The sequence below is a fragment of the Camelus dromedarius genome, chromosome 17 (assembly GCF_036321535.1).
Source record: "Camelus dromedarius isolate mCamDro1 chromosome 17, mCamDro1.pat, whole genome shotgun sequence".
Lineage (NCBI taxonomy): Eukaryota > Metazoa > Chordata > Mammalia > Artiodactyla > Camelidae > Camelus > Camelus dromedarius.
The window spans coordinates 30,572,418-30,594,292 of NC_087452.1; the positions used below are offsets into that span (position 1 = coordinate 30,572,418).

General features: G+C 42.0%; 2 protein-coding genes across 7 annotated transcripts in view; one reads left to right on the forward strand and one right to left on the reverse strand.

Annotated features, from left to right (window-relative positions):
• Positions 1-14,347, forward strand: ACTR8 (actin related protein 8). 6 transcript variants are annotated; one of them, XM_031470552.2, is made up of 13 exons: positions 1-250; positions 3,459-3,629; positions 4,905-5,015; positions 5,629-5,733; positions 6,016-6,189; positions 6,514-6,607; positions 6,825-6,957; positions 8,234-8,387; positions 9,159-9,254; positions 9,770-9,910; positions 10,821-11,085; positions 11,822-11,985; positions 12,814-14,347. In XM_031470552.2, the coding sequence occupies exons 1-13, from the start codon at positions 128-130 to the stop codon at positions 12,955-12,957; spliced, it is 1,875 nt and encodes a 624-aa protein (XP_031326412.1). In that variant the 5' UTR covers positions 1-127; the 3' UTR covers positions 12,958-14,347. The 6 variants fall into 6 exon arrangements, with proteins under 6 accessions (XP_031326412.1, XP_010979190.1, XP_010979188.1 ...); XM_010980888.3 differs by having other exon boundaries at positions 1-97; XM_010980886.3 differs by having other exon boundaries at positions 1-97; positions 4,905-4,983.
• IL17RB (interleukin 17 receptor B) overlaps positions 13,563-21,875 on the reverse strand; it is a 14,651-nt gene continuing 6,338 nt past the window's right edge. Inside the window, exons 6-11 of the mRNA XM_031470556.2 lie at positions 21,269-21,316; positions 19,611-19,753; positions 19,162-19,233; positions 18,026-18,125; positions 16,783-16,881; positions 13,563-15,605 (exon numbers count right to left, since the gene is read on the reverse strand). Coding sequence (XP_031326416.1) covers positions 15,043-15,605; positions 16,783-16,881; positions 18,026-18,125; positions 19,162-19,233; positions 19,611-19,753; positions 21,269-21,316 — 1,025 coding nt within the window. The 3' untranslated portion in view covers positions 13,563-15,042. The remainder of the gene's footprint in view (positions 15,606-16,782; positions 16,882-18,025; positions 18,126-19,161; positions 19,234-19,610; positions 19,754-21,268; positions 21,317-21,875) is intronic.

Sequence of the window (21,875 nt, forward strand, 5' to 3'; positions counted from 1 at the left end):
TGGGCCGACTTCTGGCGGCCATCTTGGTTGTGGGCAGCCGGCCGAGCGTCTTTCCCTGCAGGAGGCTCTTCTCTGGTGGTCGCGGCGCGCCCCTGAGGTTAGAGGCTGGTGGGCGTCGGCGGCCGAGATGACCCAGGCTGAGAAAGGGGACGCCGAGAACGGGAAGGAGAAGGGCGGGGAGAAGGAGAAGGAGCAGCGCGGCGTGAAACGACCCATTGTGCCCGCGTTGGTGCCGGAGTCGTTGCAGGAGGTGCGCCCGGGGCGGGCCTCGGACTCGGCTTCCGGGCCGGGGTGGAGGCCGCGGTGCTGGGCGCAGGGGACAGAGTGGGGAGGTTGAGGTTTGCAGGGTATCAGGCCCCAACTCTCGTGGGTGGTGCTGTGGGGGGAGGTCGTCCCACGGTCGCTCCGCGGGCACAGGGTCAACGACCCGGTCGCTGACTGCGTCTCTAACGCCCGCCCCCATCAACCGCTGTGCGAGCCCCAGCCTTCCTGGTCTTGAGACCAGGACAGGGCTGTCACTTTCCTAGCAACTGAAGTTTAAGTGATTTCAGGTAGTTTAGCACCGCGCCTTGGTAAGGGATACTCAGGAGTTCAGTCTTTTTTCTCTGTTAAGGAAATCTCACGTAGTGGAGGTCATTTCAAGCACAAACAAGGAGAAGGTATACAGTTTTCTAAATAGACATTAAGAATTGTGTGTTAAACCAGAAAAAGATAAACGCATACTAACCAGAAAAAAATTACTTGTAGAAGCATGGCAGGCAGAAGACCTTGTGTGTGTGTGTGTGTGTGTGTGTGTGTGTGTATTCTTACTAATTAGTGAAGAAAACATTCCCACAGGAAAATGGGCAAATTCATAGCAAAAACTAAGGAGGTATTTAAAAGCTCAGAATTTTAAGTTAGACATCTTTGAAGCAGCTTCCTTACTGGTAGATGGGTTAAGGATAATTCTCAGCCGGCCCAGCAGTTTAAAATAAATAGCACGGTGTCTGGTACATGGTAAACCCTCAGGGAGGTTATTACTGTTGCACAGGCCTCAGTTTCTCCAGACTTCTAGTTGAAGGGGCAGACTGGATGGTGTGTAAGGGCCTTGCCAATTCCCACCCTCTGGGATGCTCCCACATTGTGAGGGGGAGGCAGGGGAGAGCTCACAGTGGGGGTTAGGCGTTAGGTATCAGGGTGTGGTGTGGGATGGGCTAGTGCGGAGGACCATGGAAGACTGAAGATCTTAACAGAGTTATTATTATGAGGGTCATGTAAGCCAAAAAATCTGACTTCTTTTGAAGGCAATGTAGAACAGAGCTAGCCAGGTTCGTTTAATCCTCACAGTAGCTCTCTGAGGTAGGAACTTCATCCAGAGCAAGGAAGTGGCACAGTCTGAATTCATAGCCAGTTCTGTGTATCCAGAGCCTGGGCTCTTAACCACCATAGCAACATTTGCTTAACTTCTGTCAGTTATATAATGCCCTTTGGTTTTTCCATATCCTCTTTGGCTCTCATACCATTATTTGCTGAATAACTTTTTTACTCAATCTTATACAATAATATCCAGGAAGTGAAGTATGGGATTTTCTGGCTAGTTTTTTTCCAATATGTTAAAATATGTAATTATTAAAAAATATTTGTCCACACTTTGAAAAATTGCATTTACTTCCCCAGAGCTTCCCAGTCAGTGTGTTACTGCCTGTGTACCCATTAATAAGGTACAAGTATCCATGATGGCAAGTAGCATCATCTGTTTAACTCAGTCTGCTAGACAAATGTTTTCTGCCGTAGCACACAAAAGGTTGGGAAATGTACCACATAGCGCCATGTCATGTGAAAGTGGTGCCGTGATCATTCACACATACCTTCTAGGTTTCTGTGTTCCATGTGCTGGGCGTAGACTAGTGAACAAGACAGTAACCCCTTATGTGAAGGGTTTTGTCTGCTGTGAGAGCAGACAGTAAATCACTACAAGAATGACAAAGTGTCATGAAAAGAAGGGGTGACGTAAGATTAGATTGCAGGGGGACAAACAAACCTGGTCTGATGACATTTAACTGCAGACCTGAAGGGAGGAGTAATATTTAACACGGAGAAAGAACATTGCAGGCAAAGGAAATTGCCTTTGTGAAGGCCTGGAAGTCAGCATGGTGAGCTAAGACATCAGGAGACATCTGAATTGGGAAGATGAAGAAGACTGAAAAGGAAGTGGTTCTAGAGGAAGCCCAGAGAAGTAGGCAGGTTCTTCATCTTGCAGGTTCTGGACTTTATCTTATTGGCAAGTTACAGAGATGTTTGAATAGAGACCTGCCAAGAAGACACAACTATAGCTTAAATGCAGGGCCGAGGAGGTGCTGACTGAGGAGTCACACTGGAATGGTAATCCAACAGAGGCATCCTGTTGTCAAAGGGATTGTCAGAGTCCCTCCCTCTCTCACTCCCTACTGAGACTGGGTCCCTCAACAAGTTTACGTGGTAAAGATTCCTCCAGGCAATTCAGATTATATCATGCCCCCTTGAGAATTACAGATCTAAAATAATTATCCTCCAAAAGTCCACAGTCGCCACTCCACTGTGCTGATTGATGCTGTTTGTCAGTCCTTGTTCACTGTCTCCAAAGAATGGAAAGTGAAGTGCATACAGCAGAGTCTTATGACCTTTGAGGATAGAATTGTGAACTCTGGCTTTTTAACCCTAAACTCTTGCCTGAGTTGTGCCTAGGTAGGTAGCACAGAACCAACAAGGATAAAGTGCTTTAAGAACAGTGACTGAAATACGGTTTCTGTATATCCTTGGAAGTGGTTAATGTGTAAAGCCATACTTCCCTGCATTATAAAGTAGTGATTCTGTTCTTACATTAATTTCTTCCCTCACCTGCTCAATCTGTGTTGCCAAATCTGAGTGATCATACCAATCACCTTAGGAGCTTTTAAAAGTTGCAGATGTTTAGTTTTTCTCTCCCTGGAGATTCTGAATCAGAAAATTCATAGTGAAGTCTTAGGGTCTTTAGGAATTTTTTTAAAACAAGCATCTTAAGTGATGCATATTTAGGCAGCTCAGCACTTCACAAGTCATAGTATTCCCCACACTCTTCTTATTCTTTGTTTAACTATCTTCCCTACTAAAGGAAAGTTCTGTCCTGGTCACCATGGTACCCACAGTGCTTGGCACAGAAATGTACAAAAATTGTAGGTTGATTTGCATTGGATAAATAAGATTTTATTCATTTAAACAGATATTTGTTGATCTATGTACTCTGAGTCAGATCCTGGGAACATAGAGATACAAAATGAGTTTGTATTTGGGCAGAGAGCAGTAATTGGATGCCTCTCAAAGAACTCCCTTTAGTGAACTATTTTGGTACCTTTCAGTCTGATAGTCATTACAGGAAACTGACTTCTTAGTCTAGCCTGTTACCTCTATGTTACTTAACTTTTTAACTGCGTGTAAAACACTCCTATGTTTTATATTTGCAGCAAATCCAGAGCAACTTCATTGTTGTCATACATCCAGGTTCAACAACTCTAAGGATCGGTCGAGCCACAGACACACTTCCTGCCAGCATTCCTCATGTCATTGCACGAAGACACAAACAACAAGGGCAGCCCCTATACAAGGACAACTGGCTTCTGAGGGAGGGACTAAATGTAAGTCAGAAATGGAGGACCTGGAGAGAAAGCCCAGGATTGTCCCCTTGGGAGGACTTAGACTTTCTAGTATATGCGGTAATCTTGAACATCTTCATAGCTTTAATGTGTTTTAAAGTAATTACATCATTTGGGGTTACAAATATCATTCTTTTAACTAAGCTAGCAATTTTAGATTGTACAGAAATAATTATAATAAAAGTAAATCCAGTTGTTGTTTTTTTTTTAACCCATCAGGATAACTTGGGTATTGTTGATATAACTTGGGTATCACTAAAGGTGAACTTTAGTGGAAGATGCAGAATTGTCATTCACTTAAAGTGATGCATTAACTGACCGCCATATTTTTTTTCCCAGATACTTAGAGTTTAAACTGAGCTCATATTTCCAATCTGTAAGCAAACTGAATTGCTATAATACGCACTTGTTATGATCTCAGATCAAAACATAATTTTAATGCAAAAAAGAAAGTATTTCCTTACAAGGATAAAGTAAGCATTTACTTGTGATATAGTAAGCATCCAGTTTTGCAGAGGTAATTATCAGGAAACATTTTCATGATAGATGGTAAATATGTATATTGCATTGTAATCTACTTTTAAATTTTAAATCAGGGGAAGTTTGAGGAACTTGCAGCTTCTATAATTCTGATAGTAAGCCTTAGGCGTTCACTTTTAGGCATAACTAGCAGGCTGTCCTTAAGTCCATTTCTAAGCTTAAATATAATGACAATGTAAGAGTCTAAAATTCATTTATATCTTTGGATGTTATAATTCTACTTTAGAGAATAAACCTCAGGAATGAAAATTGAAAGAAAACAAAATAACATCTCCACAAAAATATTCATGGCTATGTGTTGTACAGTATTACAATAACTTGAAGATTTGTTATTTAAGCAAAATAACAGGTGAAGGAATAAAATGTTAAAAAATTGTAAACATCAGAATTATATAGATACATGGAAAAGTCTCTGAAATACTTTGTAAACATAAAGTAGATGTGCTCTGTCAAGTCAGAAGTCACTTGAGGTTATATAGGTTTTTGCAAATAATTAGTTTATGGTGATGGTTCCTTTCTGAGTTTTATGTTAATAAACAATAAAAAGATTACTTTGAATTCTTAAGATCAATACACAAGACAGAAATTAAGGCTGTGCTTATTTGTTGATGAGGGAGCATTTGCTATTGCTGGATTTTTTAAATTAGTTATTTACCATATTTCTTTCCCTTTTCACTAAATCCTTTATACTGTTCATCTCTCCTCCTTTTTCCCCAGAAACCTGAAAGTAACGAACAAAGACAAAATGGCCTTAAAATGGTGGATCAAGCAATATGGTCTAAAAAGATGTCAAATGGTACACGAAGGATCCCTGTGTCCCCTGAGCAGGTTCAGCCTCAGCACTTTCTTCTGATTCATTCTTTTACCAGTGCTATTGTATCACAATGCATTCATGTGCTTTCCCTGTTTCATTATGCAAGTTAAAGATGAGATTTCCTTTAAAAAGGAGGAAAAGCCATTCTTAACCACCTATAGAATACCTGAATCAGTGTTACAGATGTGTAGGCAAGCCAAGTAATTTGTAAGGTGGTCTTTCTTACTGCAAATTGTTGAAGATTTACACTTTACCTATACAGTCTTAAGTGTATCTTAATGGGAAGGTGTATTCTTGGGACATTTGTCACTTTACTGTGATAAACCAGTACTGCTAGGAGTGGGCATGAGTGTATGATATACAAATCTGTATTCAATTTTAAGCAGAGTGCAGTATTAATTTTGGACTGGCTGTGAATCACAGCCTGAGTGTTCACATCATGGGAAAAATCAAGATTGTGAAAAAGGGCAGGAGAATCCACTTGTTACTAATCAATATTTTGCCAGATATCTTGGATTAGCGATTAGAATTTGTCACTCTATCTGGTCTGTGAGAGTGAAGAAAAGAGGACAGCCCATTTTTTTCTTGCATAAATTCAGAGAATTTTCTGGTCCTTGTTTATTTCAGGCACGCTCCTACAACAAGCAGATGCGACCTGCGATTTTAGATCACTGTTCTGGAAATAAGTGGACGAACACATCTCATCATCCTGAGTTTCTGGTAGGAGAAGAGGTAGGATACTTCTTTACAATGAAATGGAAGAAGTAAACCTGGATCCTACTACTAAAACTTACTTGCTTTGCCAGGCAGTTCTAGTTGTTTCCTACCATTCTGTAATCCTGCTCTGAGGACCAGATACTGACAGTGGCTCCTGAGATTTTATATACTCTACTCTCAAATTAGAACAGTCAGCATTGTTAATGATAACTTCTGGCCTTAGGATTTTTTAATGTGAAACCAGAAAACCTAGAGAGAAGAATTTTAACAATGTATTCATCTTCCCCTCTTTTCCAGGCCTTGTATGTCAATCCATTGGACTGTTACAATATTCACTGGCCTATCAGAAGAGGTCAGTTAAATATTCACCCAGGACCTGGGGGCTCCCTTACAGCTGTTCTGGCAGATATTGAAGTAATATGGTCTCATGCAATACAAAAATACTTGGAAATCCCCCTGAAAGATTTAAAGGTAAACAAATTCCCAGTTATTGGATTGTCTCTCAGATTCTTGGTTGATAAAAGTACACTGTGTTCAGTTGTCTATAATGCAGTATCCTTGAAGCCTTCTTGACCTTGAAGTATTGAGGATATCTTTTCTTCTTCACTGAACTCCCCCCATTCTATTTGTCTCTTGGTGTTTCTTTCTACTGCTCTGCACAGTCAGCAAGCTTGCTCACGTTGATGCCTTCACTCTGGACCTTTTTTGGACACATCAGTTGTCTTATTTTTCATTTTACAAGTTTTACAACTTGGGTGTTAACCATTTTATCTTTTTTCCCTTTGTTCTTTTTAGTATTATAGATGTATCTTGTTAATTCCTGATATCTATAATAAACAGCATGTGAAAGAATTAGTGAATATGATCCTAATGAAGATGGGTTTTTCAGGTATGTCTGATACTCCAGTGAAATCTGCTTGAAATGAGATTGTTTGTCTTTTTTCCTGACAAAGTTAATCTGTTTCACTGCTTTATTGAAATACTTACTCTGGAAGGGTTGGTTATGCTTGGATGCTTGCCCAGAGATTCCCAGGCTTTAATTGGCTATTTGTCTTGGGATTTTTACTGCTCCCTAGCTGATTGCTCTCCTACCTTTTGTTTTTTAGGGATTGTGGTCCATCAGGAGTCTGTGTGCGCCACCTTTGGAAGTGGTTTAAGCAGCACGTGTATCGTAGATGTTGGAGACCAGAAGACAAGCGTGTGCTGTGTGGAGGATGGGGTCTCCCATCGGAACACTCGGTAAGGAACTTGGGAGGTAGTATTCCCTGCTCCTCTCCACACAGCCTGTTCAGTAGAAAGCATCACGAGTTAGAAAGAAGTTTTTTTTAAGGAATTACATACTTAAATTTTTCATAGGAAACCAGCAAGACTGTCAAATTCTAACAAGGCTGTAAACAACTGATTTTACCCTTCCCATTGGGAGTCTCTAATCTGAGTTCAAATCAGCAGGTCCTGAAAGTCCTAGTGTGTGTTGTGTGCTTTTCCACAGACGAGCTGTGTATATTAGCTTTGTGTCTTTTGCTGTAGTCTAGCAGAAAAATACCAACCACATTCAAAGCAAAGCTTTATTTAGGCAAGTAATATAGGGGAAAATAAGTTTTCTGGTCTGACTTCTCTAGCTAGCTAGCATTTTGAGTATTTGCTTTTCTTGTCATAATTATGTTTGGTGATTGATAAGTAATTTTATACTTGTCAAGTCCTTTTATTATGTCATCACTGATGGAGGAGTTAATAAGATATCTATCAGAAGCAGGTTTGTTGCTTGTCTTTTCTGAGACAAGCCCAGCACAGGTGAGCACATTGAGGTAGTGCACATATGGATTCCCTGCAGCGTTTTGTGCTCCTAGGATGGCTTCTTCAGGAAGCTTTTATTCTTCCTGTCCCTCACATAGGTAGTTTGAATCCTACGGCATAGAAACAAATTTAAATGAGGGCCCAAGCAGTCCGTGAGAATGATTTCCTGCCATGCCAAGTTACAGTGCATTCTAAAACCCAGTATGACTTGTTTTGGCTCATCTGTGTATGTTATTTAATGACATTAGTTCCCAAAGTATAGAGAAAACACAGGACCCAGATCTTCTACCAGCAAAACAAACAGCAGTGATCTTTCCAAATTGTAGAAACATTCAGTTAGTGGATAGTATTCTCTAAGATTTTCTCCCGTAAGTTTGTCTTCTGGTGTCCCTGCCATCTCTATGTGCTGGTGAGCATAGACAGGCAAATGACTATCATGTAATGTGCTAAGCATACTGATTTGGAAATGAGCTAGATTTAATACATATTCTGTTTCTTGGAGATTTTTTGCAAATAGCATGATTGCTTCTAGGTGCTCACCACTGGTCTTTGCTGGTTTGCTTTCTTCCTCTGATCCATTCATTCTGTCCTTTCATTCTTTAGTTTATTCCTACAACATTTCTGGAAACTTGCTATGTTTCACTGGGCCTGAGTTTTCAAAACACCCTCTGCACCTTCTTAAGCAGCAGAATTTCCATGTGCCCTTTTCTCTTCACTCTAGGCTCTGTCTGGCATATGGTGGATCTGACGTGTCAAGATGTTTTTACTGGCTGATGCAGCGAGCTGGGTTTCCTTACAGAGAATGCCAGTTAACAAATAAAATGGATTGCCTTCTTCTGCAGCACCTTAAAGAAACTTTTTGTCATTTAGATCAGGTGGGGATCAAGTTTGCTGATTATTTTTGTTTTCAGGAAAAATTTGAGATATTTAAAGATAATTAAAAATTTAACAATATTACGCTACCCATTGGATCTAAGTTGATAAAGCCTTGAGGCTGAAGCTCTTGAGTGAGTTTTTGGTAAGATCAGAGCTGTAATAATATGTCTCAGGCTCTGGAACACAGCTATTTTTTTTTTTAAGAGAGTTTAGCTAATTTATCTCACTTTAGGATCTCTAGTCATTTTAATAAAGGATGAAGGTAAACTTTTAGGTGGAAAGAATAGTAGCAGGTAAATATGTAGATACATACATTTAATGAAATGGCCTCATCTGAAGCACTTTCTTAGTATTATAAACAATCAGCATTTAATCATTGCTGCATGTGAATTGGTACCTTTTTATGCTATTTGTTTTAGACTTTTTTTTAACTTTTTCAAATATAATTCTGAATTTAAAAAGAAATTTGAGAAACATAAGACAGAGTAACATTTCCCAGTTATTAAGGGAATTTGCTTATTGGTTTGGGCCATTATTTGTATTAGTGTGTATTGATAATGGGGAAAACATGAACACAGATGGTGGGAATTTCAGAAATGTTAAAAAAGAAGCAAAGTACGGTTGAACTCTCGTTAAGTTCCAATGGGAGTGATAGAAAGTTGTAGGGCACCCCTTTTATAGGTGAGATTTAGATGGCAGAGAGGCTTGTCATTTGAGGAGTTTACATGCACTTTTACTGATTGACTGACATCATCTTTTCCTGAAATCAGGACATCTCTGGCCTTCAGGACCATGAGTTTCAGATTCGACATCCAGATTCCCCTGCCCTTCTTTACCAGTTTCGATTAGGAGATGAAAAACTCCAGGTAACATATGAGTGTATATTTCTATGGATAGAAAGCCAGCCAGGTTCAGTCAGACTGAGAGGATATGTACTTGCTGGAAACCTTATGAGGTCAGAATGTCAGCTGGTTGTAGATTTTTTAGCTGCTAACCCAACATTTAAGCCACTGATAAAATACAGATTAGAACAGATCTGAGGACCATCTTTTTAGTTGGCCACTATGTGATGAATTGTTATTTAGAGAGAGGCACCATTCTTATTAGGAAATTGTAAAGTAGATTACTAGGCAATTATTTTACATTTACTGTGAGATCTCTCTCTCTCTGGTGTCATATCACCCATTCAGTTTGATGAGAAGTGAGTTTTCTGGCCTGTCATGCACTGAAGAAGTTATGCTACTCCCAAAAGAGAGCACTCACTTGGTCTAACTTATAGGACCTGATTTGCCAACTTAGTTTGTGGAAGAACAAAATTTGATGGACCAGTTTTTTCAGGAGGCAGTATTCTTGGTTGGTCATTCTTTCCTTCTATGCACAGGCTCCGATGGCTTTATTTTATCCAGCAACTTTTGGAATTGTTGGACAGAAAATGACAACTTTGCAGCACAGATCCCAGGGTGACCCTGAGGATCCTCATGATGAACATTACCTGCTGGCCACTCAGAGCAAGCAAGAACAGGTCTGTGTTAATTCTGGTATGAGAGGAGGCAGTTTGGATGTGCAGAAGTTTGCCCGAATTAATGGATCATTGCAGTCACTCTCGTCTGACAGCATACTAAAGCTGATAACTGTTTTTAGGGCTGTAGATGAAATGAAGTCTATGTTTAAAATCCAGATGACAGATGTCTTTATTCAGCAGACATCAAACCAGTTTTCAGAATACCAGTCACACATTTTAAAGTTAATTTAATGAGGATACTTCCCTGTTGGCTTGCATTATTTCTTTTGAATATTTATCCAGTGGTATTTTCAATAAAATCCCATCTATTTTTTAATTATCACTTAGAAGTTGGGTAGCACAGACAAAGAGCTGAATTCCTTTGTCCAAAACTGATTCTAAGAATAGGATGTCTGATGCAACGGTACAAATTAAAGCTCTTGTCTGCTGATGAAACAGCAGTTCATGATGGGGAGAAGTAGAGGGCAGTAAACCTTTTCTAGTCTTGGTTCCTATCCCAAAGCTGAACATGAAGTTACTAGATTAGATCTGGAAATGAGGATCTGTAACAGCCACCAGTCCACATAAAAACTCAGTTCAAAGGTGAAAAAGTTGATCTACGCTGACTTTTCAGTTTCAAAACCCAATCAATAAGAGTAAAGTTCTGTGATCTGCCTGCCTGCCAGTGATTGCTTTGGAATTGTCAGCATGTCCTCATCTTCTGCACACCGCCTGTCACTCCCAGATTATCCAGGGGTGGGAACTGGGTGCTTGGTCATATACTGTGGTGTGTTTCCTCTCTGCAGGCACAGCTTTTGTTTTATGTGGTGTAGATTAGTGAGGTAGGGAGGGATGGATCTAGCTGGAAACATCAACAGTGTTCTATTATAGTCTTACCATCTCTCTGATTGTCCTTTTGATTGCTTTAAAGTCTGCAAAAGCTACTGCTGATCGAAAGTCTGCATCTAAACCCATTGGATTTGAAGGGGATCTTCGTGGCCAGTCCTCTGATCTTCCAGAAAGACTGCATTCCCAGGAGGTGGATTTGGGGTCCTCGCAGGGAGACTGCTTGATGCCTGGCAATGATTCTGAGGAGGCTCTCACTGCACTGATGTCCAGGAAGACAGCCATTTCACTGTTTGAAGGGAAAGCTCTGGGCCTGGATAAAGCCATCCTTCATAGCATAGACTGTTGTTGTAAGCACATCTGGGGAGCCGGGAGAGAGCAGGGTTCAGGCTGGGGTGTAGTTTTGCACTGCAGCATATTAATTCAAAAACTGTTGAGCACCAACTTTATGCCTGCATTGTCAGATGTTAGCAATTGGTTTCTGGCCTCATAGAGGCCTAGTGCAGGAGACCAAAAGAAGTCAAATAATCACACGGTGTGAAATTATAACTAGCAGGTGCTACAAAATTGAACTAAAGGGTACTGATTTTGAGAGCTTCTGATTGAGGGATTTAATAGGGAATTTTTACTCAGGAGGAGGTGTGGAGAATGCGAGGCATGGAAGGCTTTCTTGAAGAAGAGCCACTTGAGAAAGATCTAGCGGGGAGTGGGGTGTTCTCTTGTCACAGGTTGGGTGGCATCCCAGGCAGAAGAAGAAGCCGCCTATGTGAAGGCCAGTGTGGCTGGGAAGCAGGGTGCAAAGAGGAGGCCATAAAAGTGTTGGGTAGACACCATGCTGGACTTTGTAGGCCCCCTTAGAGATTTTGGTCCTAATGCTGCTATTAGCAGGGTGAGGGGTGGGGACAGCAACATGCCCACATTTGTGTTTTGCAAGGTTCTTCTGGCTGCACTGTAGCATTGTTGAGGGATGGGTTGTAGAGGGCCAAGAAGGCTCCTGCAGTTATCCAAGCAAGAGATGATGGTGGCTTGGTCTAGGGTGGTGATGGACAGAGAAAAAGTGTGGAAGGGATTTCACTGTCTTTTCAGCATCTGATGATACCAAAAAGAAGATGTACAGCTCCATCCTGGTGGTGGGAGGTGGTTTGATGTTTCATAAAGCTCAAGAATTTCTGCAGCACAGAATTCTCAATAAAATGCCACCTTCATTCAGGCGAATTATTGAAAATGTGGATGTGATCACGAGACCGAAGGTATGTTGTTTTTAGTGCAAGTTGGACTCTATGCAGATGAAACAGCATTGATTAATTGTTATGTCATATGTGGACAGAAAATCCTGGGACGCATGAGTTTGTGTCTGGGGAGTTCTTGAGGGCTTGGAGCGGGTGGAAGAATTACTTTCAGCAGGTCACAGAGGTGGTAAAAGGAGCTGTGGACTAGGGATCCTGATTACTGGGTTTTAGTCCCTGCTGTGTCCTCCAGACTACCATGACTGACTTCCACCTTTGTAAAAGCACTGGGTGGAGCAGGGAAAAGTCTGACCCTTCTCAGCTGTCAGTCAGAACAATTCCATCTTTATCTCTTTCATATTGAGGCTTTCCTGCTGCTCCATGGGCCAGGTGGTTGTCAGAGATCTTTTGCTGTTGAACTGTCTTGAAAAGAAACACATTCAGGAATTTAGAAACAGATTGTTCCTGTATTTTATTGTATCTCACTGACAATTCCTGGGAATATGTTTATTTTAATCTTCAGGGAGGGATTGTGGGATATATTTATTACACTGAAACTTTAAAATAAAATATTTCCTTACATATGTTCCTGACTATAGGAACCATTGTGGAATGATGGTGAGTAGTGAATAGTAGCATCTTCAGTAATAAAAACTAAAAAGTTTTCTTGTCAGTTGAAATAGAAAGATGTCTGTACTTCATGGGTCCTTCATGGGTCTTTAATGCAAGTTGAAAATCTGGCTTATTAGGTATTGACTCAGCGGGGCTCTTTTTACCCCCAAATTCAAATAAATGATTAAGTGTATGTGTCACCTGCTTACATCGAAATATCCTTGTGTATCACTTCCCTAGGACATGGATCCCCGGCTGATTGCATGGAAAGGAGGGGCAGTGTTGGCTTGTTTGGATACGACACAGGAACTGTGGATTTATCAGAGAGAATGGCAGCGTTTTGGTGTTCGCATGCTACGAGAACGAGCTGCTTTTGTGTGGTGAAATGGACAGAACAGTCACTGTTGAAGACCAAAAACATGCCTCGTGGTATAAAAGACTCTTATAGAATATTTGTATTCTAATTTATTGACCTAGTGCATAAGGTTCATGAAAATTTTAACTTTATTTTAATGAATTTTAACTTTTATGTGAGGACATGACATTGGTGTAAAAACTGAGCTGCTTTTGTAGTCAGGACATTTGAGAATAAATATTAACTCCAGTGGTAAACTCTGCGCCTTTCTCAGGGTCTCAAACTTCAGATGATGTAAAATGCTGCAGTAGAGCAGTTCTCAGTGGTGAAGTCTTTCATATAGGTTGCCTTCAGAGTGTCATCAGGCAGTCTCCTGTGACGGTGAGGGTTGGGTGTGTGATTGTGTACCCAAATTGTGAGCAATGTCTGGTTACGCATTTTCTCTCTTGTCTAGTACAACAAGCACTTACGTCATGACTCTTGTGTGCTGCTGGAATTCCAGATAGGAAGAGAAGCTTCTTTTTAAAAAAATTTTCATTTTCTCTTGGATTACAAAAAAGTTTGGGGCCCATTCAGGTCTAGATTTTCAGAGGCAAAGATTTAAGTCTGGGCTGGCTGGTTTTTGTTACCAGCATGATCTGGGGTGGGCTTGGGAAGGAGAACAATCATTATTTGACCCAAATGGAACAAAAACTATAAAAGGAAACTCATTTTCTTCCTAAAGCCAAGTAGAAATGATTTTTGTATAATTTAGACTTGTTAATATGTCATACAGAAAAGCAAGGTGACTGTTGGAATTACTAACTTAATCATCAGGTCCCTAATTTTCCTTTATCTGAAAATGAAGTGAAAGTTTTTGGAGCTCTTTTTGTTCAGTATGATCAGTTGACCTTAATCTGTGAGCAGTCTGAACTAAAGTTTAAATACAGACAGCTGTTACCACCAGTGGTCCAGGCCTTGGTCCAGCCTTTTGAGCCCCTGGCCAGAGAAAAGGAAGGAGGTTTGGAGACAGGAGCCAGTGAGCACAGCCTGGGGGCTCAGACACCTGGGAGGATGCAGAGGATACGTGATTCCTGCCACTCTCTGCTAGGCACCTTCTCGCTCCCAAGAATGGGGGTGGGGTAAGATGAATGTAGGTACAAATAAGAGATGCAGGTGAAGGGGAATATAGAAAGAGTAAGGATGGTGAGAGGTTTAAGGTTTAGGACGTGGAAAAATGCTGGCACTGGAGCATTTTACATAAATCATCCTAAGGATCTGCTCAGTAGGTCGGAAACGAAGAGTCTGCCAGTGTAACAATTTTTACGTGCTAGTACTACTTGGGATGTTTGCCTTCAATTTGAAAATTGTTTTGCTGTTTTTTGCTTTTTGTTTTTAGGTTTTTAACAAAATAATTAAATTTATACAATACTGATTTTATTTATGTTTCTTCTTATTTATGTTTCTAGGCTGCTTCAATACAATTTAGTATTGGCTACTTAGTTCTAAAAGCATATTAAGTATTTCTGTTTATGATAGTTTTTCACCTAATAGCATATTGCTCTTATAACTGGTAGGTGTTGATTCAAGTTGGTTTCTGGTCCAAGTTTTGACATAAGCCATGTCTGCTTCCTTTTACAGGCACAGAAAACTGATTATGACAAATAAGTGAACGTTCACATTAAATGTATTGTCTCAGGCAGTACGAGGTAGTTGCTTATGAATCTGGACACTATGCTTCTTCATTGTGGTCTTTATCTGTAAGACGTGTATTGGAAGGAGTGGCATGGCCCATTAAGGATAATTTACATTTTAACAGTCATCCACCTGTAACTGATCCACATTCTAGAGCAGACACAGTCTTGGACTATGTGAAAAAAATAAGCATTCCTAGGAAAATACAAATACTAATACAAACAGCCTTTTGGTGATCTCTGCATTAAGAAAAAGATGCTTTCAGAGAAAAAGTTGTAAGAGTTAAAATGTCAGAATCCTTAATCCCTGGGTGGTTCAAGGTTTGACTGTAATTCTCCCTACAAGTAACCTGTACAGGAAACTTCAGAATCATCACAGATGCTTTTTTCCCTGTAATTGGAGGGGTAGTAAGGCTTTAAGGTCACCTGCTTCGTGGGTGGCTACAGAGAGGAGCAGCTGTTGTGGCAGGCTTGCAGCCTTCTCCCCACCGGCACATGCTGCTTGATATGGAAAAGCTCTTTGCGAAAAGCGGTAACGTCCTTCATGAGGTGGTACGTGGGGCAGATGCCAAGCGCACTGTAGTCGTCTCTGGTATCAGCTTCACTGAAATAGACCACCACATATTTGTGCAGATGAGTTTGGCTTCTCAGATCGCTGCAGAAGAGGGTAAAGGCGAGGGGGAACAGGTCTTGGGAGTTCTCACGGGCACTGCCCTCACTCTTGCCGCAGGTACCATCACACATGGTGTTGACATCATTGGAAAGAAGGAAAATGACCCTATCCGCTGCTTTTTTCTGAGTGGTAAGCCACTGCACGGGACCCATCTCAGCTATTTTCTTTTTCTGCCACTTTTCAAGGATAACCTCACTTCTGCAGTGGTTTTGAAGAAATTCAGTGAAGTAACAAACCGTGTGATGGAAACATATTTCCGATGGGTAAACCACAAGAACCTTAGTGGGGGGCAGTAGAGTGGAAGTAGGGGAAGAAGTCTTCTTGATCCTTTCTGTGGGGGGAGAAACACATTTGTTATCTGTGAACAACAAGTAGCAGGCTTTCTTTCACTCTAGTCTAAACCATCGCTGGTAAATGATCCCTTGCTGGAGCACCAGGGATGTTATTGCCAGAGAGGAAGAGATCCCTGATGCTCCTTTTGTACACATCAGCTGAAACACACCAGTGCTTAAACCTTAAAGATACTGTAAAAGATGTATTTTCTAAATCCCTGTCACTGAATAATTCTTAATCAAGCCGTATCTTTTCAAATAAATTCATAGAAACTGTTTAGGTTTAAGGTGGTCTGTGTCAGGTGGGTGATTGTAACTTTAGTATTTCTAGTGTCATATATGAACAGGGACAGTTGACCACTTGTCCTTCACATCTCATCTTGAGTTGGATCAACTCAGAAGTTGTTCCATCTTCTACCTACAGGTGGTGTTTATTTACAGTTCTGTAAGGTTAAGTGGTACCCCATTTCAGCTGGAATTCAACTGGGATTCTGTCCTGTGTGTGCTACAAAGCGGATACTAGGTATGAAACTACTGTTATGGATACAGGTCAAACATTGCCCCCTAAATACAAGTATTTCTACGGTCAGACTTCCATGTGGCTTACTTAGCTCAGAAACAACATTGGATTAATCTTGTCCTATCTGTGACAGCACAAAGTCTGCATTTATATTGTCTATGTGTGGAGGGGAGGAGAAGAAGAGGTTTTGAGTGGACCTCCCTCTAACTCTGTATCTATATAAATACTCTGATTTCTTATTCAGGTCCTCAGTGTTTTAGAGTTGGCCATATCCTTAGAGTATATGAACCCAAGTGAGTGTTATTGGAAGAACTATTTTTAAAAAGGAGGAACTAACATAGAGTACCTATCACCGGTAAAGTGCAATTTGTTATTAGCTATCTTTGGCCCATTTCAGTCCTTGTAGATGCCTTGATGGTAAAAAAGGAAACAGGTGATGGTCTGCAGATCTGGAGGTCCCGATCCCCGCTTTCCCTTAGCAGATGCAATCCAGTCATTGTATCAGTCTTTAGGGGAGCTCTAAGGCATTAAATAAATGTTGTCTGACTCTTGTCTAATGCCAAAATGTGATTGCCTCCGGAGGAATCTCTTTTACAAAAAATTCATTGTTACTTCCTCATCTAGGTTTCTCTAAAGAACTGAACTGTAACCCTTACCATGCCTCCAGGTTAGGTAGATCCCAACTGCCAGCAGCCATGTGGCCACCAGCAGAGCCGAGAGGAGGAGAGGCAGCCAGCCACCCAAGACGCTTCTGCCTAGAGAAAACAGAACTCGCTCATCTTCAGCAAAACAATCCAAATTTTTCTCCTATTTGGAAACAAAATTTTGCTCAATGCTTTGTGTAAGTTTTGGTCCCTTTAAAACCAGGGGTTAGTAGATCTCTAGAGGGGGTCTGCAGATCGGTATGTTTTTCTGTAAAGTGTCCAGGTCTTTCATTAGATTCTCAATAGGGCTAGGGGACCCAGGAGATTAGGAACAGTCCTCTAAAATCACTTTGGCCTCTCACTTCATATTTACGCAGGCATTTTCACTCTGGTAACCAGAGTTTACATTCGTTTTTTTGTTCTTTGACAAATTAATGTAATTTGGGGTGCAATTACTTAATATATAGTATGCACAGACGGTGTTTTTAAAGGCTGTTTATTAGGCTGACAAACGTGGAGGGTAATGCCACCCCATCACAGGAATGTTGAGGATCAGGTAAGCTCCGGCGTGTCAAAGTGCTCAGGAATCCATAGGTACTAGGCCCACATAGCAGTCAGGACTGTTAGGAGGCTGGGTTTCTAAGAAAAACACTTTTCCACTTTTGACGCCACCCCTGGGCTAGTTCTGGAAGCATTTTATTTGTTTACCTGCAGTGAAAACTAACATCTCTAAATTTAGAGAGACATTTTCCAGAATAAGCTGCTCCCAGACACCAGTGAGACACCAGTGTCTTTTGGTGCCACTATTCCTAATTTGTTATCCAAATGTTGACTGTGTAACCACATCAAGTTACATTAACAGCCAGGCCTGGGCCACTGAGACAGATAAGAAAGTCAGAACGCAGGGAAACATGGGTTCCCTCATATAATCGGTCCTTTTACACTAGTGACTTTTCAGCAGATCCTTGTGGCACTTTGAACATCTGTTTTGCACTATTGATTTTTTTTCCCCCTTCTTGTTATTCCCTGCTAGGTAAAGGATCTCAGTCTTATAAACAAAGCCTTATTCTTACTCAGATTGCAGCTCTTGGGCACAGCACTACTGTCTTTTCTGGCACCCTGTTCAGCCCACGGAGGCAGGGACTCTCCCTCATGTTCCCCCACACACAGCCGGTCACATGTTGAATGGGGGTGGGGACAGGCCTTCCTTTCCTGAGCCTCTTTGATGGGCTCATGGAAATGGCTGGGCACTTACTGTGATCCCGAGGGTAGGGGACCTCTGCTTGTGGGCAAAGCATAACGACTGCTTTGCGTCGGATGCAGTCATTGCCACAGGTATGGAAATACGGAGTCAGCTGCGGAGAAATAAGGGGCTCAGAAAGCTCTCACCATGCTTCAGTCTCAGCATGATTCCTACTTCCACCAGAATTTCTCGTCATTTTTTTCTCTGGCTTCAACCCCTCTCTAGCATTCTAATAGGACATTTTTTCCCCCTTGGTCATACTTTCAAACAAAGCCCTAAAATCCAGACCAGTGGCCGAAGACCAAACACTTGCTAAGACTCCTGGGTTGCGACCCTAAACCTTGTACATGTTGCTAACATGTTTGTTTCCTTATCTAAAAGGGTTAGGTCACATCCTAATACATATGCAAATATGTCCTCTTAAAAAAACAGTGGTGGGACTCCTCTTGACCCAAGTCTGATTTATGACTGGTAAGTCCCCTGGGACAAGGAGAGTCGGGTTCCCTGGAAAAGGGGTGCGGCCAGAACGTGCTGACAGTTATCTGCTCCACCTGGTGTGTCTAAGCGCTGCCTGTAAGTCCCAGAGGATGAAGAACAAAAGCTCCTTTTATGTTGTGTGTAGCTGTGTCCCACCCAGGCCCTCCATGGCCCCATGGCATAAGCTTGGAGTTGAAAGAGCCCTGAGAGCATCGGCTACTCCAATTTCCTGTTCACCAGCAGAGTAAACTCAGGCCCTGAGAGAACAGAGTTGCCCTGCAAAGTTCATAAGTTGATCGGGAACCACAGCCTTCTGACTTCAAATCCTTTGTTACTTCAATTTGTGGTGAAAACAGAGGTTTGGGGAAATAAATTGGTACTCCTGTCTCAGAATTCCTCTGAGGAAAATGGGAATAAAAGCACTTTGGAAAGTCAACAGCCACTCAGAAGCAAAAAGGACTGTGACAGTAAGTCAGCTTCCCTACCTCACTGTGAAGACTGAGGCCAGGACTCCCTGTGAGCATCACTTAATGTAGACTGCTGGCAGAAGCGAGCTGGGGAGAGAACTCATCTGCTCCAACTAGAAAGGACTCCTCCAAGGTACCTCACAGCCGTGCCGTAGGTCTTCAGTCCCCTCCCGCCCCTTCCCAGGGCATCTCATTCAACTTTACCTGGACCACAGCACCTTCACTTTCCCTGGTCACTGGAACCACCACAGAAGTTCGAGTTTGTTCATTCTGGTGCTGGTGAGTGAGACAAAATCAAGAATTAGGAGCCATATGAGATGGCAGATCAAAGACTGCCAGTGAAAACACTGCTCTTCCCAAACTGGCGTTGAACTCATTAAACTGTGAATCAGGATTCATGCCATACTTCTGAGACCTCTAGTTTTGGTTGGGTTTAGATTCACAGGGTCGTTTCTGGGGATGACCCCCGGGGACTTGTTTTTCTTTGTTTAAATTAGTCAAAATAGCCCAGCACATCTGGATAACAGACAGTCCTGCCTGTGCTCTCTCAAAAGAATCTGTCCAGGGAATCTGCATTCTTCTTCAACAAGGTGGGGAGGGCTGGAGGTTGAGGATGGGGGTGTTGGTAGGGAAATGAAGCAGGGGAAATGTACCTTCAACACATAAGAAGTGCCGATTACAGTGGTATTTTGGATAAGAGCCATGTATCTGTTTCCAAGGGGACTGGTTGTAAAATTCACTTCTACCATTTTCTCACTCTTCCTACAAGCGGTGATGTTTGGATCCCACAAACTTCCTGTGAGTTGAGAGAGAATCACAAGGATGGAGGTGCATTTCAGTCCCCAAAAGGGCTTGACAGATACAGCTCTAAGTTCTCAGGCACACATCCAAGAGATCCAGATTCTTCTATACAAGGTACCTTTTATTTATCATCTTAATGTAATGTCTGCCCAGGAAAAGTTTTAAGCAAAAGTTGGTGACCTATGTCACCAACTTTTGCTGAAAGCAGCTTTCCTGGGCTGGGGGTGGTGCGAGGCATAGTCTGGGTTCTACAGCTCACTTCTCAACATCATTCTGAGTGAAAGGCTGGGGTCAGGATTTCCTCCTTTCCAGGATGGGTAGCAGGAGCCACAGGTTAGACATATCTCAGTTTATAGAGCAAGTGAATTCAGGATCAGGACCACAGCTACTAGAACACTCTGGGTTCCAGGAGCTCCCTCCTTCAGAGCATCCTGCCACAGCTTTACCCAATATCAGGAGACAAGGAAATGCCTCATAGCTTAAGACGATACCCTGACAGGCCTACTCTAAGAAAAAGTGGGCTGTTTCAACTCATGTGGTTTGCAAATTAGCACTCAGTAAATTTCCAGGAACAGGATCTAGAATAGTTTGCATTGTTTTCCCCACCCAGGAGACAATTTCAGGCCCTAGCTCAGAACTGTCTTTAGGATTTGGGAACTAGGACTGATTGGAGACCCCCAGACCCCCTCACATCCCCCAGTGTTCATACTCCACATCTCTCACAGCAGGAGGCAAGAGAGGAAGCACGGTGCTCGAAGTCTGCCTTCCAGCAAGCTCAGTCAGCCAGGGTTCGCAGCGGTGCCTTGTTGGGGGTGTGGGTGCCACAAGACAGGGACCGATCCCCCCAAGTACCACTAATCTCATTAGCACCCTAAGACTGTATTACCCAGAAATGCATAAATCCTGGTAAACTCCTTGGAAATTGGATACTTAGGACTGATTATTCTGAAGGGGATTATTTCAAAATTTAAAGAGTAGGGGCAGGTTCTAACAGTCTGGCCTAGGAGAGGTGAAGTCCTGTGAGGTCACAGGTTAAAAGCATGGTTCTAGGTCATTACTGTAGCTAACACTAGCACCTTGAATGTTTGCAAACCCAGGCTGAAGGTGCACAGGATCCCAATGGCCATAGCTCAGTGGTACTGAGTGGTGTCTGAGCTGGGGAAGGACTTACAGATTCCCGTCCAGGCAGGAAGGGCCTTTGACTGGCACCACCTTAATTTTGGTTTGGGCTAAAATGTTACTTTAACCAAGGGTGGGAGGTGTTGAGGGTGTTTTTCTGTGACTTGCTCCCCACATAAACCTACCAAGAGTCTGTCCATCCTTGGACAGGCTGCTGGATTCAGTGGGCGCAGGGCTGGCTGGGGATCAGCCTTCACTGTCTGAGCAACTTGGATTCATAACAGCCCCACTCTAGACCTCAGTTCCTTGATCCTAAAAAAAAAACTTGAGCTGTGCTGGCTCAAGTTATGAGTTTCTTCTAATAACAAAAGCAAATGCTGTATTTACTTACCTGCCTCGATGCACTTTTTTTTGTATTTCATTATGTGGTCTAGGCAGCCTGGAAATTTGAACATTTTTACATTTTAGAAAACAAAAACTGCTCCTCCCCCTTGCCAATAAGTGTGTACATATATATGCTCATCACACCTATAACAAATTGCCAGAACGTTCCAGGTGTGAGGTAAGAGAGCAGATTTAAATGAGATGCTAACATTATACTATTAAACAGAAGATTATCTACCCATGAGGTGATAACCAGAGTCTAATTTAAATACAGTCTCTATCAAAACAGTATCTGTGATCCCCTCAAGAGAAGACTTGGAAACCAACCATTCTTTAAAAATGAGATTTGGTAACATCCATAAAGAGGAGGTAGAGTTCAATCCCACCCCGAACACCCCAATCCCTGTGGAGGGGTAGACTTAATGATTTGTTTCCAAAAACTAGAGAAAGGGAAAAATAAGAGTAGACTGATACAGAAGCCTGGCAGACACCACTTAAGGAAATGATGGGGGTGAGCACCAGTGGTGACGTCCTGACCAGATGTGATGAGAAGGCTGCTTCACCTCTGCGGGATTCTCACCAAACACCCAGAGCCCCTGCCTAATCATGAGACA

Excerpts from the sequence above, each read along its gene's own strand:
- ACTR8 (XM_031470552.2), top strand. The coding sequence starts at position 128 with ATGACCCAGGCTGAGAAAGGGGACGCCGAGAACGGGAAGGAGAAGGGC. Across the intron at positions 5,016-5,628 it reads TCCCTGTGTCCCCTGAGCAG|GCACGCTCCTACAACAAGCA; the intron begins GTTCAGCCTCAG and ends TGTTTATTTCAG. Across the intron at positions 9,255-9,769 it reads TAGGAGATGAAAAACTCCAG|GCTCCGATGGCTTTATTTTA; the intron begins GTAACATATGAG and ends TTCTATGCACAG.